The following is an 18,202-nucleotide window of genomic DNA, read 5'->3' on the forward strand; positions in this document are numbered from 1 at the left end:
AGCACTAGTTCAATGTTCTTGTATTCTCGCTTTATGATTGCTGTAACAAGGAACGTTTATCTGTGATTTTCAGCATACTTTTGCTTATCCACATGACCTATATACTGTAGATATCGGGCACTAAAGCTGCTATCCTATCCTCATTTACGGGGCATGCCCCTTTTGATGTCGAGCCCATTTTGCATTTATATTCATCTTGCCGTATACCCTTACTGCACCCACGCACATGGTAGCCTGGCTGGTCTTTCAAAGTAAAATTTTAAGGGCAGAATGATAAAAAAACTATGCAGAGAGAAATAAAGTAATAATTCTTTAGGGGTAATCGATTATCCTTAATATAATGAACCACAAATAGTTCATAAATATGCAGCACGCACATCGCTCCCCCTGTCGCTACATTTCCTGACTGCTTTCCGAAAAGCTGTATATATACCAATTCGATTCAGAAAGAACGGATAACGTACAAGGTGTAGAGGAATGCACATTGGCAGAGTTTAACTGCCTTCAACCCTTGCTACATTCTGTCCATCAAGCGCCAGACACTAATCTTCAGCACACTACGGGCCCTCAGGTGAGAACTTCTTGCGGATGCAAGCGCTTAACGGGTCTAACCAGCTCAAGTTGGCGACCTATTAGCAAGGAATGGTGCTCAGTTAGCACACTGGGCTCATAATGAAAAAAAAAATAATGAGACCGACGTTAAGAAAGGAAGAAAGAGGATACTCTTCCTTTCCCCTTTTTGTCGGCGTCGTGTATACCATGTCTCCACCACAGGCATGTCTCTGGCAGGCTTCTAAGGTGATAGCTTTGGTAACTCACTTCCCCGCTTTCAGAAGAAATGTCCGGTGGCGTCGGTGTTGGTTTTTCGAAGATTCGACCACTATTAGCAGCGTACCCCTGGTAGGTTGTGAGTAACAAACACCGGAACCCTTGCACTTCCTGTTCGTTGCAGCCTGCACGCGAAGCGATCGGCTGCGGCGATAGCTACTACGCTCCGCACTCGCTTCTCGTGTACTCGCCTTCCTGGGTTAAAATCTGCTCAGCCATGACAGTTTTCATCTTCCGAGCTCGTCATACTCAGGCCACATCTTTCTGGTTGGGTTCGACCATGCGAAGTAGTGCTTTAAGAGTAGACTTGCCCGGGGTTCAACCTCGTTAGACCGATCATACTGTGTGAACACTGTTTGAATTACCCGCGCAAGGACACGTGACCTATGATGTCACGATCTGGTGGGCCAATCAGGAGTCGGACTCGAGTGATATTCTCGCTCGGCCCTTATGATCGTGTCAGTGCTTTCGCATAAATAGCTTGAAGCACGGGGCGTGAAGAGGGTGGAACGAGACAGCGGATAAGTCGTTCAGTCTGTCTCTTCACAAGCACAAAAATTGTCAGTCGATTTCGTCGTCTAACATACCAGCACGAAACACATTGTACTAAAGGCATGTCCCGTTCCATCACGTCTCATGGATGGTGGTCTGCACTCATGTCCTGAGGAGCCATCAGCCGCATTACTCGTGCTCCTACTCCCCCTTTGGTGTTTAAAGTTTCAGAAATCAGGATGCCAAACTCGAGAAGATTCACCTCGACCAAGAAGCGTGCTGGCGCCACCTTCTCTCCTTTGGCACGTGTTCCCCTCTCCTCTCCTCACGGATCGGTTGAGGTGTCCACCGAGAAGTGAGATATATTGTTACGAAATTCGCTTTTTTTTTAATCTTAAAAAGCAATCTTATTTGCGCGGCGCCGTACGAACGAATCAAGGTTTGACAAAAATAGAACGAAAAAATTTGAGCAAGAGCCAATCGGCATTAGCGAACAAGAAGTATATAGAGTGATAGAAGGCTCTATTACGGCTACCTCAAGTTTACTTGTTGTTAATTAATCAAGGAAAGCAGGCGTCTGCACCACCTCTCCTCTTCGCACGTCCTCCTCCACCTGTGATTATTGACCTGCGCGCCTGAGGCCCGCAGTACCACGAACCGTAAGCGCATATGCGGGCGTTTAAATTTTTTTTCTTCTATTTACCTATATGCTTTCTTTGTTTTTGCACTTAGCTGCGTTGGAGCCAGTGGTAATGCTTTGGGGTTATATGGTCCACGTAGGGAGAAAGTGCCGGTGTTCTCTGAAGACTCCTATAAGACCACTTGCCACCTACACAGATGTAAATGACGTGTGCGAAAAATCTCCAGAACGATCATGTGCTAAGAGAATCAACAACGCACGAGCATGAAGGAAATAGTAAATGCCGCTACTAGACTGACACATACAAATAATGGTGTATGTCCTTCAATGGGAAAGTTTATGGTCAGCTATGTCTATCTATGGACTTTTAGTCAGCCACAAAGTGCAATAGGAATGTCTAGAGGCAGCTATAGAAATTTTTTTACCACCGTCTATAGCAATTCTGAACAATACAAAACCCTTTATCTGGCTATAGAAAAGTGTATGCTTCTAAAGCTAGAGACTAGTAGTCACACAGTTATCTTTAGCTCTCTATGGAAATCTCAATGCCTCTAAAGCTACAGACTGCAAGGCATATAAGCTGATTCAGCTGGCTATAGAAAAGTGGCATTTTCAGTTATTTAGCGATGTAACACACACACACACACACACACACACACACACACACACACACACACACACACACACACACACACACACACACACACACACACACACACACACACACACACACACACACACACACACACACACACACACACACACACACACACACACACACACACACACACACACACACACACACACACACACACACACACACACACACACACACACACACACACACACACACACACACGCACGCACGCACGCACGCACGCACGCACACACACACACACACATGCACGCACACACACACACACTGTCTATAGAGTAGGCTAAAGACATCTATAGAACAAACTATAGAAAAACCTAAATACAGCCATAGGAGCGGCTATAGCTTTTAAAGCCAAATATCTATAGCCGACCATAAAAGCATTTTCTATAGCTAACCATGGGAAATATTTATATATGGACTAAGCCCCTGCAGGGCAAGCGCATCTCTAATCTTTTTTTTTTTTTTTTTTGCGATTTTTCTTGTCTCGGGGCATAGATAGAATGCTGTGAATGATAAACGGTGTGGTCAAATAAATTAAACAAGGTTGGCTGATACAATAAAGTCGAGAAGTGAACGATAATGTGGTCCTTGCGTCCAAGCAGCATATGACTGCGGATTATAGGGGGAGAGGCGTTGGCTCCTGCGCTGGACATTCCCACAGCACGTGATGGATGTCAGCTTCTGTATTTCTGGATCCGCAGTACCCAGGGTGTAGACACCAAACTCAAAACTGAGGCCACTTTCGAATCACTGCTGGTGTTAGGGCCACCCCAAATCCTCCGAAGCGCCACCTACTCTGCACGGGTTATGCCGCGAGGGAGGCTCACCGTAGACTGAGGTATGAATTAAAGCACGTATACGGCGTCAGAGGTGCTTTTTTCTTGTGAAAAGTAGCGTAGCATTGTCCAATTTTATGAGGTTTGGCGATGTCGAGGTTGAGGGTGAAAGGCGGGTCGCAGAAACCGCCTGGCTTTGAGCACTTAAAAGGTCACGCGGAGTCCATTCAATACGAATTGGTTTTGGTATACGCGTGCCGCTAGACTATGTATGTTTTGACATATTTTTGAGCTACCGCTAACGCGTCTAAGTAGCTTTGTCACCTGGTGGGCATCAGTGCGTATGATAATACGGGCCGTGGGAAGCATGGGAATGGCGGTCACAGAGCGAATCGCCCCTTGCACTGCAAGCAGTTCCGCACAAAAAGATGGATGTTCCCGTAATGTTGTTCAGTGAAGACTTGCTAAGGCAGTAAACTGCAGTTGTCACTTCGCAGGTTTGGATGCTTGCGTCGACGTAAATTATAATGGAGCCTTGCGGCAAGCGGGCGTCTTGTTCCATAATTCGGTCGCGAAGTGACGACGCCGTTTCCTTTGTTCTAGGTCGTCGTAAATCAGTTGAATAGTTAATTGTCACTCAGCTGTACAAAACACCAAGGAGGAAGAACTGGCAGTGGTGGTGGTAGAAGTGAATGTGACGAAGCATAACCCCCCAGAGCGCACGTTGCTTGAGAGAGGGTGGTCTTAGGCCTGCGTGCATCACGTCGTTGCTGCACCAGTTCATCTATTGTGTTTAGCTGTGCGTTTTCTTAGAGCGCCAGGATTGGTGCGATGCGAGGAATGCATGTGATGACCCTCATTGCCTCTCGATTTATATCTTTAAGGCGATCACATTGTGCCCTTGTCAAATGCTGAAATTGGGCTTGATAAGGTGCTATTGCACAACTGCCCGCAACAACTGTCTTGCAACATCTGAGTGAGCGCCTCGTTTTCGGAGCAATGTATCTGATCAAACCCAGAGTCTGTAACGTCTGTTTGTTTGGTCGAGACAGCCATGAAGTTCCAGTCCCTGACTCATGAATTTTTAAACCCAATATTTTTACTGTTTAACTTTCCTGAAGTGGGGTTCCGGACATAAGTAGACGAATAGGTGTTGCAGCTAGGTTACGCCCCCCCCCCTCCCCCCCCCCCCCCCCCCCCCCCCCCCCCCCCCCCCCCCCCCCCCCCCCCCCCAGTGGTTGGAGACTGATATGAACGTAGTTCTACTGGCGGAAATTTTCAAGCCCATTAAAGAAGCATATACCGGGTGTCCCAACTAACTTGAACCAAGGGTTACAAAATAATATATTTGAGGTAGGTCAGTGAAACCAATTGCATACAACTGCCAGCCTGTTCGCGCACTATAGGCAATTTTTTGTTTTGCATTTACATAATTAGCTAATTATGTTAATTTCTCTAATTTATTAAATATCGACTTTAGACCAGAAATGTGAATTGAAAAGTTGTAGAGCACCTTCAGAAACCCCCATTCCATTAATTGCGATAAAGAAAGTCTCAAGTGTATCTTTTTTTCCGGGCTCAGAAGAAAGCCCGCGAAATACAAACAATACCACGTGACTAGCGCATTTGTGCGCCGCGATTGTGGTGCTCTCAGTCGTGGTTTGAGCGTGACTCGGCTACATGTGGTGGAGAAGAATTTTGGTTGCGTTCCATGAACCTATACAATGCCTTCCGATTAATTGGATTAGAGAGATAGATATTCATATTAGCATTATACTGATCCTTTGCTATACGAATAGTTTGTTTAAATGAAGCCGCATAAAAATTTATAATTTATCCAATTTTGGGGACACTGGTTATGGGAAAGGCTCTTCCACGCAGCTTTTCTACGACGGAATGCTTTCTCACATTCTTCGTTCCACCATCGGCATGACATTTTGTTAGGGACAGACGATTTCACAGGGAACACTGAACGCTCAGTGGCATCTAGCAGTGAAGAGAGTGCTTGTTGAGCACGTTCAGAATGCTGAGATGATGCTATTGAGGAAAAAGAGGAGTTCACAAACTTTTTAAAGAGTTTATGGTTGACAAATTTTTGTTCAAAAGTAGTTACTCTAAGGGGAGTAGATTCTATATTAAACGTAACTGGAAAGTGGTCGCTAGATGTACCACAATCCACCGTAGCCCATGATGAGACCCTTACTCCATTTGCTGCTAACGTTAAATCAATTACTGACCTAGCAGCTGCTCGCATGAAGGTTATGCCTGGACTATTACAGCAATGCACATCATTTACAGACATCCAGTTCCAAAGTCGCTGCCCACATATATCTGAACGGTAACCCCAAATAACATGGTGTGAATTAAAATCGCCAGCAATAATCAGTCCGTTGGTTGAACTCAAAAGATCACTCAAATCATCTGTTGTACGGACACCTGTTGGGAAGTAGACATTTGCAATAGTGAGAGGAGCAGACTGTGTAATTGCGATATCAACTGCAAGCAGTTCGCAGTCTTGTCGTAGAATTTTGTGTGACACCTTCGCCCGATGAATTGTTTTTGACGAAATTAATGTTAGCAAGCCGCCACTCCGGCCGCTAGTGCGATCTGATCTAAAAGTTCTAAAATACTTTAGAGAAAATGGCCGATTTGGCAAAAGCCAAGTTTCTTGTAATAAAACTATGTCTGGGTTGAAATTTGAGATAAGATTCTGTAAATCGTGAAACGAAGATGCAATTGAACGACAATTCCACTGTAGTACTTTTAACCCCGCCATGATTATTGTAGAATCCGGGAGGCTGTAACAGCCTCCTTTAAGACATCAATGTTATTCTGAGGATTGGGGAACCTTTTTTACTTTTAGTGTTAGAATGGGTGGATTTTGAGGGAGAGGAAGAAGCGCGACGCTTCTGGGACGAACATGGCATCTCTACATGCAATGGGTAAACGGTGGACACGTGGGTATCCACAGGACCCTGTCCCTGTACTTTCATTGACAAAAAAGGAGCAGGCGTCGTCTGGGTAGAATCTCCCTCAACTGAGGCCCTAGCAACCATAGGAGCATGGCATTCAGCTATACCAGGGTTGCCAACTTGTAAAGCTGCAATTTCGGTCGAACCAATCTTTGTAGCTATGACCTGTGATACAGCCTCTGTAAATGTGCTTAACATACGCTCGAAGAAACCCTCAAGAGATTTCTCTACAGCTGAGACAACCGACTTTGTTATGCCTGTTTCCACATCTGAAGCTATTGCTTTTGCACAAGCTGCATACGAATTCCTCTTATGGTCTAGCTGGGCATAGGCATCTGCTCTAGAACACCTTTTATGCTGAATGATGTTAAGAACAGTTTGTTCATCTGCGCGTTTTGGGCATGTATACCATCATCAGCAGGGTGATCTGCGTGACATAGTGCGCAAATTACCACAGCAGAAGTGCACATGTCAGATGAATGGTTGTCTCCGCACAGTCTGCAGCGTGATGCGGATTTGCACGCCTTGCTGCTGTGTCCGAATCGCCAGCAGTTTTTGCACTGAAAAGGGCGAGGCTGCAGGGGATCTACACGGTACACAATGGGCCATACTTTAATCTCTGTTGGACAGTTAGCCCCGGCAAACGTTGCTATCATTGATTCTGTCGGCACCCTAGAGCCACCAGCATCCCTGCTGCAACGGAATAGTGATAAGATGCCAATGCCAGCCTCATTAAATTCTTCAATCATTTCTTGCGAAGAAGCCGACGAATCCACGCCGCGTATAATACCTTTTGCACATGCCAGCTGTTCAGGTATACAAGGTTTAACGGGCAATGATGCAAACGATGTGCATCGAAGCAAGTCCGATACACACTGTATATTCGAGGACTTACATAGGATACCTCTCCTGCCAAACGGACGCACCTCAGAGATTTCTAGGTAGTGGGGGGTGCAAGCCTTTAGCTGCTCCTGGATTATTTTTGGATTTTTCAACTTCAGGAATCCATCCCCAATTGGTACAAATGCCACCGGTATTATACTTATTCCATTTCGTCCGAAAGATTCCAAGTCCAAGCTTTGGGCCGGCAGACTGGCAAACCAGGATGCCGAACCCCCCCCTGGGGAAGATAGAGACATTATAGGCCTAATTGTACATGAATCCTAGGTTCGGTTTAAAACAAATACTGGCCAATCCCCCGACGTGAAATGGCCTCACCAGAGAGAACGGTCAGGCAGAGAGAACGGTCAGGCTTGCAGACAAGACAGGATCAACAGTCAGGAGAAGAATGCAGAACAGCACACCAGCACAGCCTGGCCGACAGATTACTGATTATAAACTCTCAGTTTAGGTTGCAAAATGTTATACCTATTCAACTGCGGAAAATTTCTCGATATTTTGTCCTTACAGTGCAAACTCATTTTGGTATGTCTTCCTTCCTTCTCCTTTCCTCCGCCAGCTGCGGTCCCCGTTATTTTCGTATTAATCTCGTCCGGATGCCTGAATTTATGCCGTCCCCCGCCACGCAAGGCTTCTGTTGGAATCCGGTGCGTTACTTTTAACGACCATCCGTTACTTTGTATTTGTATATTCATGACTATTTATTCTTCTTGATTTGAACTTGAATGTCATTAACTCGTGGATGTTCCCTGAACCACTCTGCTATCTTTCTCTTCCTTGACGCTACACCTATCATTTCTCTTTCTATATGTCGTGTAGCCCTCGAAGCTAAACCATTTCCATTTCCTTTACATAAGTAGAAGTAACATGCAGCTGTTATGTACTTTGCTCTTGAGTGTTTTTTGTAATGAAACACATAATTGACAATATTTTCAACCTGCAATGAAAGCTAAGGGCTTCGATACATGAAAATGTCATTAAAAGCATGATGACGAACTACGACTCGGCGAGAAGCGTGATTCGGCTCTTTCTTAACGTCAGACGACCGGCGACAGTAAGAGGAATTAAACGTTATCGTACTCCAATGGCTATTGCATATGTCTAACAACAAGCACTCGAGGGCGCAGTTATCATCAAATGCAAAGTCTGCCATCCTTTGACACTGTGTTCAAACAAATCACTGTACTTATATATTTCTGGAACTCTCAGTTTAGGTTGCAAAATGTTACACCTATTCAACTGCGGAAAATTTCTCGATATTTTGTCCTTACAGTGCGAACTCATTTTGGTATGTCTGTGAGGTCATATTATATCCAATGTATATTCAATGAGCTGTCTGATGACGCTTTCAACTTGAACACTCGCATTCAGTTACGGGATGCTATTGCTGAACTTGAGCAGCTCTTGTTCATGCTGTTTTCGTCTACAAAACAACAACAACAACAACAACAACAACAACAACAACAACAACAACAACAACAACAACAACAACAACAACAACAACAACAACAACAACAACAACAACTGTGATCTGTTAACAGAGGTTGTTGCTTCTGCCGGACGGCGCCCTACAAACCGAATTGTGGCTCTGGCGCGTGCGCGTCCTGTAATGTTTCATTGAAGGGAATAAAGTATTATTATTGCTAAAAAAGTACAGATTGAATAGCTTCCCTTTTTACGGGCAAGAAGCCAGACCGTGGAGCCGTGCGTTAATACTGTCGTGGACAAAGTGTGTCCCGCTTTTGCGGCGGCTGTAGCGTGGCGTTCCTTGGCGCGCGTTCAAGTGTGGGATTGCAGACGTCAGGAAAGCTAGACAAGATGAGACTTCTCAGGCTGTCGCCTTTCACAACATTAGTCGCTAAAGTCCCTCGTAAATTTTGTTGCACATATCTACCACATCGGTTCGCGCTGCTCAGCAACGCGCGCGTAGGGCTCAATTGAACACGTTTTCGTTTCCGTACAGGTAAAATGTGGGATCACAACACTTCTTCAGCCTGTTTACACATCCGTAGGCAATGCAAGAGGCAACCATTATCAAACCGCTGGTGTTCATATGCCCGTCGCTTCAACATGCACTCAAACAGCGCGCTCTTTTCTGTCGCAAGATGGCGGCGCCCAGCTTAACCACCGCCGGTCTCGAGAGAGAGAGAGAAGCTCTTTCTCTCCCGAGACCGGCCGTGGCTTCACTTGACGAGCGCCCCTCCCCTCCACTCCAGCAAGTTTTATATATCCTCCTTGATGCCAACATACAATAAAAGAGTAGGAACGAGACAGCGCAGCGCACTTTATACGTTGCGGTCGTTTCTTCCTCTCGTGCATGCTCTCGTGCTGCCGTCGAACATTAAAATTGGACCGTGCCTGCTAGATGACACGATGCCAACAAGTACTGAAACATTTGGAGTCACCGACAGTAGCGCTACTCATAAACTGAACTGCGTCAAAATAGATTGACTACTGGCATAAGAGCTTGTGTGATGCTGCTAGAAAAAAAAAAAAAAAAAAAGGTCTAGTCTGGGTGCTTTTACTATGCTTGCTTTTACTCTGCCAGGAAGAGACAACGCTGCTCGAGTCTCGAGTTGCCATTGTTATTAGCGCTACTTGCGGGACCTTCCCGTACTACAACGTCTACTGTTTTTCCGGAGCTTTTGGCGATAGACTGAACGGTTTAGCACTGTCGAGGCGGGACCAAGGAGACTTCAATCTGTGTGCGTGCGTGTGTGTTCAAGTCGGCCGCGATGTGTACAGCAAACTAAGCAGGCTTTTCCGGAGCCGGAGATTTCGAGGGTGGTATCAGATCTCACTTGTTTACACACTGACGGCGATTATGTTCTGCTAGTTTGGCTGGTAGTGTGCATGTTGGCCGTGCTGTTAACGTTGTCGTGAACGCGCTTCACCAGCCCGGCATGACAGCGTGAGCCGTCGCTTCCTCTGTCCCGTGATCAGCCGTCGGACGACCCACGTCGGCCGGAGCCCGGCGCACAGCTGAGACCGCGGCGGCGGCGGCGTTGTCATCCATTCTCCCTGACGGCGTCTTCACCGACCAGTGTCCGAGGGGCGGTGTTCGGACCTACGCTCACATGCGCCACCGTCTGGGCCGAAAGTGCTCGGGGGCGTTGATGCGGGCACGTGCTTGCTAGACCCGGTGCACCGTGACCCGGTGGCTGCCTGGCCATGACGGCCGACGCTATGGCTCAGAACCAGGACGTGGCCTGCTACTTGGTCACTAAGCTGTCCTGGAAGGGAAAGTGAGTATTGCTTATCGGTCGGAACTACCCTCTGTGCCTTGCGACCGTGAAGCAATAGCATAATCGTGCGCGGATGCCGTCAATTGCGGCGCGTCGTCGTGACGGTGGCTGTGCAATTTGCGGCTGCGCGTTTTCTTGGCTCCCGAGAGGCGATTGACAGTTACTTCACACCTCGAGCGTTTCCCTGCTTTGTGCGTGGGATAGTCGCCGTCGTTGACTGACTGCATGATATTCTCATTTCGCACTGTGGGCCAATTGCTCCAAGACGGAATAGTAACTCGTTTCCTAAGGGCGGCACACCTGAGCTAACCAGTCGAGAGGAATCTAGGAGAAAGTTAAAACTGTGCTGCGGCATTCCTTGTTGCAGTATATGACGTGTTGCGTTTGGATAGAGCTTAGTTTTGCCTCGTGAAGTAATGCATAAAGTTAACCGCTGTTATCCATGTCTAGACAAAACAATAACTGTCATTTGAGTCCTGTGATCGGAGCAAACCTAAACAAACCATTTTGCATGTGATGGTACAGTGAACAAAACCACATGGCACCAAACCTTTATACACTGCTACAATATTGAAATACCTTGCTTTTTTTATGCTTTCCTGAAAGCACCAATATTATCTAGGCGATAGGGAAAAAGGAATGGGTGGTCTGGTTTTAATATAGCAGCAGTGCTAGGGTCTGATGGACAAAGCTGTGTATGCACAAACCTGTAGCTGCAGTTGTTACTTCTGTATGAAACATTATAGACAGGGTGATTGCAGAAACAATTCTTGATCTTCTAAAGTACAGATTTTGTTCCCGTGCTTTTATGGCCATGTCACACTGACGAGCTATTTTTGAACAGGGCTTTAGCCTTCCAAGCAATCATTAAAGCCTAGGACAGTGTAAGCGAATGCTTTCGTGTGGGCTGATTGAAAATCAATTTTTTTGTCAGTCTGAAATATAGGACGTGCGCAATGCAGATGTAAACTAAACATCATGTTTCTGTGCATTCAGTAATGCAATTACAAGGTCTATTAATTTTGAGACGTGTATGCTGCGTTCATTGCGATACCGAGCCTACTAGCCATAATCAAATATTCATCATCAGTAACTCGACCATGATAGTCATTATGACACTTGATTTTTTCACTGCTTATGTGGGTGCACAAGGATGGCCATCAAAAGGTAGGAACAGTAATGTTGGCAAATATTTCATTATACAGGAAGAGGCTTTTTCTGTAATGAGAAAAAGGATTCACAGCCAGCGAAATGAAACCTGAGTACATTTGTTTATTTTTATTTATTTATTTTTGCTCAAAGGTCCCTTTCGGGACATTACATGAGGGGTGGGGATATCACGGCAAAAAATGTTATACATTAATGAAAAATGGACAAAAATTACATTGATGAATAGGCTTCCTCGATAGTGGTCTTGAACAGTCGATGATTCATGATAGTGGCCACTTAGCAGAGAGGTCATTCCAGTCATGGGCAGTTTTTAAGAAAAATGATTGCTTGAATGTGATGGTATGTGCACGTTCAGGGTAATCAGCGTTCGGATGGTTATGGCGGGAAATGCGATGCACACGTGAAATTAATCGGTTGGCTTCTGGAAAGTTTTGAAAGAACTTGTGAAATAAGCAGAGACATGCTGCGTTCCGACAGGTGATTAGCGTAGGCAACTGCAATCGTGATTTCAGACTTGAGATGCTGGTATGATAGGAGTAGTCAGATGAGATGAACCTGGCGGCACGATTCTGAACTGACTCAATGGTATTAATTAGGTTAATCTGATGGGGATCCCAGACAAAATTAGCATATTCAAGTTAAGGTCTAACGAAAGTCTTGTAAGCGAGCGATTTGAGAGAACTTGGTGCTAGAGCAAGGTTGCGCCAGAGATACCCAACGACATTGTATGTGGAGTTAGTTATGTTGGTGACATGGAGAGTCCAAGTTAGATCACGAGAGATATGGACGCATAAGTATTTGTAATGATTTTTCCGAAGAAATTGGGCAGTTATTAATAGTGTACACTGGTGAGACGAAGTTGCAGCGACGGTGAAAAGAAATCAGTGAGGTCTTTGAAACATTAAGAGACATGAGCCACGTGTTACACCAATGTTGCCCTTGTGAAAATGGGGCGATATATGACACAATCATTCTCTTAAACGGCCCCGTCCATCTACATCCCCTGAAGCAACTGCTGCATCCTCTTCTGTCCCTCCCGAGAAGCGCGCTAACGTAGCTTAAGAATGGCAGGGAACAATCACATACACATTGTACAGTGGAATAGCAGAAACCTGCGTACCAATCGAACAGTCTTTATCCAATGGCTCCTGACTTTACCCTCGCAGCCCCACGTCATTCTCATTCAAGAATCACGTGCTCTTAAAGGTAATCCGGGCTACTGTGCCCTGCATGCAGCGCATGACAGCGACTGTGCCCCATTAGTGAGCACTTATATTCGTCGGGACATCCGATTTGAGGCCATTGAAGTCCCCAGTCGTCTTGAACGTCACCTTATTGCATTTACACTGTATTCTGATCACTTATCTCGCTCTTTATCCATTCTAAATTTTTATAACCCTCCTACAGAGTACACGCTTTTCAAACCGCTAATGCACTTTACTTCAAGATTGTTTCGAGACTCCGACTTCTTGATAGGTGGGGATTTTAATGCCCCGCACATTATCTGGGGTTACCCACACACCTTGCGACCTGGCCGTATACTCAACAACGCATTAAACGGAGCTCAATTAACTGTTTATAACACCCCAAACTCCATTACCCGGGAAGGTTACAGGAACCAACAATCCACCATGCCAGACCTCACAGTGGGCCGCGGACTGCGAGAGGTCACCTGGCAAGTTACAGATGAAAAATTGCTTAGCGACCATTACATTATTAACATCACTGTCCCTAGCCGTACCCATCCGCGTAAACGTAAAATTTCCCACACAAACTGGAATACCTTTCGCACTATACGCGACACCTCTCATATTACTGGCAGTCTTCAGAGCTGGATAAAAGCACTCAAACATGCTCAGAAACAAGCTACGCAGGAGAGTTCCACTTCAGCCCCGTCAGATAATCCGGACCCTTACCTTGTACGCATCTGGAAGAGGCGGAAACGACTCTTGCGCACTCTTCGCACTCAGCCCAACAATGCTCGCCTGTCCGACCGAGTCACCGAATTGACGCAACAGGTTAAAGAACACTGCGTTACACTTGACACCAGTCAATGGAACAAAATTTGTAACATCATTAACGGCACACTAAATCAAAAAAGAACCTGGCATTTACTCAGAGAACTACTCGGGCCTCAACCGGCGCCTGTTCCCACTCTAGAGAAGCACTATTCTCAACTAGGCGCGGATGCCTTAACAGCCCAACTCCGCGATCTCTACATTCCTCCTCCCCTACCCAGCCTTTATACTCCATACACTGGTGCTTCCAATGTAGAACTCGATCAGCCGTTTACCCTCTGGGATCTCGACTGGGCACTAGAACAGCTAAAGCGGAAGTCAGTCCCAGGTGAAGACCAGATTACATACTCACTCATTCGAAGTCTCTGACAAGGACAAAGAACATTTTCTGAGCATTATAAACTTACAGTGGGAAGAAAGCACACTCCCAGCATCTTGGAAACAATCACTTATAACCCTACTTCCAAAGCCAGGCAAAAGAACTGCGCTTCAAAACCTCCGCCCAGTTTCTTTAACATCATGCCTGGGAAAAACCATGGAGCGGATGGTGCTCAATCGGCTCGAGACTCATCTTGAATCCATAGATTTCTTTTCCCCCTCAACAATTTGGCTTCCGAAAAGGTGTGTCTACTCAGGACCTATTTTTTCTCCTCATGCACGAATTTGACCCTTCGCCCACTTCCCAGATCCAAGCCATAGTGGCCCTTGATGTGCGAAAAGCCTTTGATAACCTTGCCCACGATCCTCTATTAAACATTCTTGCCTCTACTGGCTGTGGTCCAAAGATGTATGGCTACCTCACAGCATTTCTCCGCGACCGTACGGCCAAGTTCCGTCTCCCCGATTCGATATCTGATCCTTTCCCCCTCACACGTGGTACTCCTCAGGGCGCTATTCTGTCACCCACCCTTTTTAACCTTGGAATGGTTCCTCTATCTCATATTTTAGCGTCTATCCCAAACCTAAAACACACATTCTATGCAGACGACCTTACTCTTTGGTGCACTTCTGGGTCTCCTGGAGCAGTAGAGGAGACCCTGCAGCAAGGTATCGATGCAGTTGTTAGTTACCTTGATAAAGTAGGGCTATCTCTCGCACCTGAAAAATCCAAATTGCTGCTGATTGCAAAAACTCGCTATCAATGCCAGCATAACCAGCTGATCAATCTCACAATGGCAGGTCACCCCATCCCTCGTGTATCATCCTGCCGGATCCTCGGACTTCATATCCATGAGTCAACCAATCAGGCCAATGTATCTACAACCGTTAGTTTGCAATCAGCTTACGCATCTAGTTCGCCCCATAGTCAATAAGCATGCCGGGATACGGGAGGGTCAAGTCAGGCAGCTTGTCCACGCATTAGCACTTAGCAAAATTTTATATACGATTCCTTACCTTACACTAACTTGTCGCCAAAGGCATCAGATTGAGGTTGCGCTTCACATATTGTACAAGGCCGCCCTTAACGTCCCTGTACATACGTCCACGGAGCGCCTATACTCTACGGGGCTGTTCTTGCCCCTGGGAGACCTCATACAACAACATCGCGACCGGCAAATGGCATGTCTTTCTAGCACCAAACAAGGACATTGGATACTACAGCAGGTTGCACTGAAACCTATAGACCTCCCTATAATTACCCTTCCTTCTTCGCTCCCGGATAACCTCAGAATAATCCCCATTCCAAAAAACGTTGCACCCGACACTAACACAGGCAGACGTTCCGCTCGCGTTTCCAACCATGTTCACCCAACAGATTCCACGATCATCTACACAGATGCATCACGAACTAACGTCGGAGCGGCTGCTTACTCAGTTCAGAGCTGTAGCGATGTAGTGACGCATACCCTCGGTCCTTACATAGATCCTCCTCCTACAGCGACTCTCGAGACCCTACCAATAGTTACCAGTATTCAAGACCTCGCACAAGCACCCCCTAACCCTTCAGGATATACCATATACACTGATTCAATACAAGCTATACGCGCCATTCACACGGTTCGCATTCCTGAAGAACTACACGATGATCTACACAGAGCTCTTACCAAACTACGTCCCCACACTGTAACACTGAGGTGGATTCCTGGTCACGCTGGAATCCCAGGCAATGAGGTAGTGCATCGCCTCGCCCGCGAACTTCAACACCGGGCGCCTGGGATTCCCTGGCCTTATCCATCAGCATGGGACACTACTCTTCACTACAAAAAAGAAATCAACATTCACTACGACAACATTAGAGAAACTCTCCGTACACTGCCTCCTGATAAATCTCTCACTACCACGCAAATCCGCATTCTTAGATGCATACAACTAAATACACTGCTTACTCCTGCCCGATCTTTTCTATACAGAATCATACATTCCCCTGCATGCCCAAATTGCCCAGAACACTATGCAAACTTGGAGCATTGCATCTTTTCTTGCCCTGTCGCCCTCCAATCTCCTCACTTTCCACACCCTCCTCCCCCAACGTGGCGGGCTTGGTTAGCCTCTGACCAGCTGCAAGATCAGTTGGCCTTGGTGACCCTGGCCCAGGACATTCTTAACGCTTAATGTAATGCGTTAAATAAAGTGGTTTCCTCCTCCTCCTGACACAATCATCAGCAAACAGTCGGACGCTGGAAGAAAGACTAAGTAGAAGATCATTAATATATTGTTACGTGGTGGCATGACAAGCGATGAAACACGGCGACACAACAGAAACAGAACGATATGATGACATGACGATGAAATATGCTTTAATGGCCAGCGGGCCTGGCGCGAGCGCTCCGCCCCACGCCACTGCCCGCTTCGTCATCTTCGTAGCACTACCTGGAGCCACCGAGCGATCGTCCCGATCGATTGCTAGAAATCCATTGCATGAAGTGACGATGAACACAGACACAGGATTAGGACACGAAACGCTGGACATCACAGTGAATGTGAAGATGAGATGAATGCTTGCCCCGGAGCATCAGGTCCAATCTTCACCGTTTGCCGAAGGCCAAGGCTCATGGACACGCCGAACGGCTTGGGCGGGGGTGCTGTCTTAGTTCGAGTGTTCGTGAGGTCGCTTCGTCGTAGGGTCGGTCGGGTCGGCTTTGGGCTCTTCCTGGTTGTCATGTGTTTTGGTCAAGGCTGGGGACGGGGCTGGGGAGAACGGCTAGTCGGGTCCTAGCACAAAGGGCTGGGGTAAAGCTGTGCGGCGATCTCCACGGGCTCTCGGCAAATAGACACGGCGTACGGTTGGCTTCGACGGGGCAAGGCGAGGGTGGGGATGAACCGCACCTCCAACCAAATGTTACGTGGTGGCATGACAAGCGATGAAACATGGTGACACAACAGAAACAGAATGATATGATGACATGACGATGAAATATGCTTTAATGGCCAGCGGGCCTGGCGCGAGCGCTCCGCCCCGCGCCACTGCCCGCTTCGTCATCTTCGTAGCAATATATTAGGAAAAGAAGGGGACCTAGTACACTTCCCTGTGGGGTGTCAGACCTCACGGGTGAAAGAGATGATGAGTGACAATTAGCATAGACGAACTGATGACGGTCAGTTAGAAAAGCATGAATCCAATTAACGATGAAGGGGTGCAGATCCAGATGGAAGAGTTTGCGTATTAAGCGGCCATGAGAAACTTTATCGAACGCCTTTTCGAAATCAAGGAACACAGCATCACATTGAATATTACGGTCTAAGTACGAGTGTAAGTTGTGTAGTAAAAGGGCAAGCCGGGGGTGTCTCGCATGAGCGGCCTTTAAGGAAATGTTGATTAGGATGGAAGAAATTTACAGAAGTTAAAAAGGCAGCAACGTGTGAGTACAAAATAAGCTCCATGATTTGGCAGCAAATGCAGGTGAGTGAAATCGGGCGATAATTTAACGGGGATGAACGGTAACCTTTCTTGAACACTGGAATGATTTTGCTGATCCGCCAGTCACATGTTAAATATCCTGGTGATAGCAGTTGCTGAAAAATTAGTGACAAGATCACAAACATATATTGTTTTATGCTAGAGATTTCTGGGACCAAAAACACAGTACAAGCCAAAAATGGACGATGGAGAACTGGTGCTTAATTATGATGGCTTGAGTTGTGAACCTGCCCATCAGAATGAAAGTTCTGCTTGTGCATATCAGTTTTTATTGTGGCAGTTGTTAAGCAACATGTGCATTTTATCAGACATGAACCTATCTGGCCATCAGGAATCTGGAAGCTCTTGTCTTTAATACTTATAGAAGGAAATGATGAGTGTTGTAAAAAGAAAAAAGGTGCAACTTTTTAGTTGTCTTAGTTCTTTTGAGAAAAGAAGCCAGACGTTATTTGTCGTAGCTGTGATGGCCTGAAAGGCTTAAAACCACATATGCATATTTTTAGGAACAATACGGGGGTAGTTCGGATTGAAATGAGGGGCTTATTGAATAAAACAGATGTACGAGCGAATTTGAATGCTTCAAAGAAATGTGGCATTACTCGCTTTGATTCCTAAATTTGTGCCAACCTGCTGCCAAACACTAG

At 46.3% G+C, this 18,202-nt stretch overlaps 1 protein-coding gene across 1 annotated transcript in view; it reads left to right on the forward strand.

Moving 5' to 3' along the window:
• Nucleotides 1–9,809: 9,809 nt before the first annotated feature.
• Rme-8 (receptor mediated endocytosis 8) overlaps nucleotides 9,810–18,202 on the forward strand; it is a 173,519-nt gene continuing 165,126 nt past the window's right edge. Inside the window, exon 1 of the mRNA XM_084598432.1 lies at nucleotides 9,810–10,511. Coding sequence (XP_084454558.1) covers nucleotides 10,438–10,511 — 74 coding nt within the window. The 5' untranslated portion in view covers nucleotides 9,810–10,437. The remainder of the gene's footprint in view (nucleotides 10,512–18,202) is intronic.

Source organism: Amblyomma maculatum, chromosome 1, assembly GCF_055883805.1.
Source record: "Amblyomma maculatum isolate TAMU_Amacu chromosome 1, ASM5588380v1, whole genome shotgun sequence".
Taxonomy (NCBI): Eukaryota; Metazoa; Arthropoda; class Arachnida; order Ixodida; family Ixodidae; genus Amblyomma; species Amblyomma maculatum.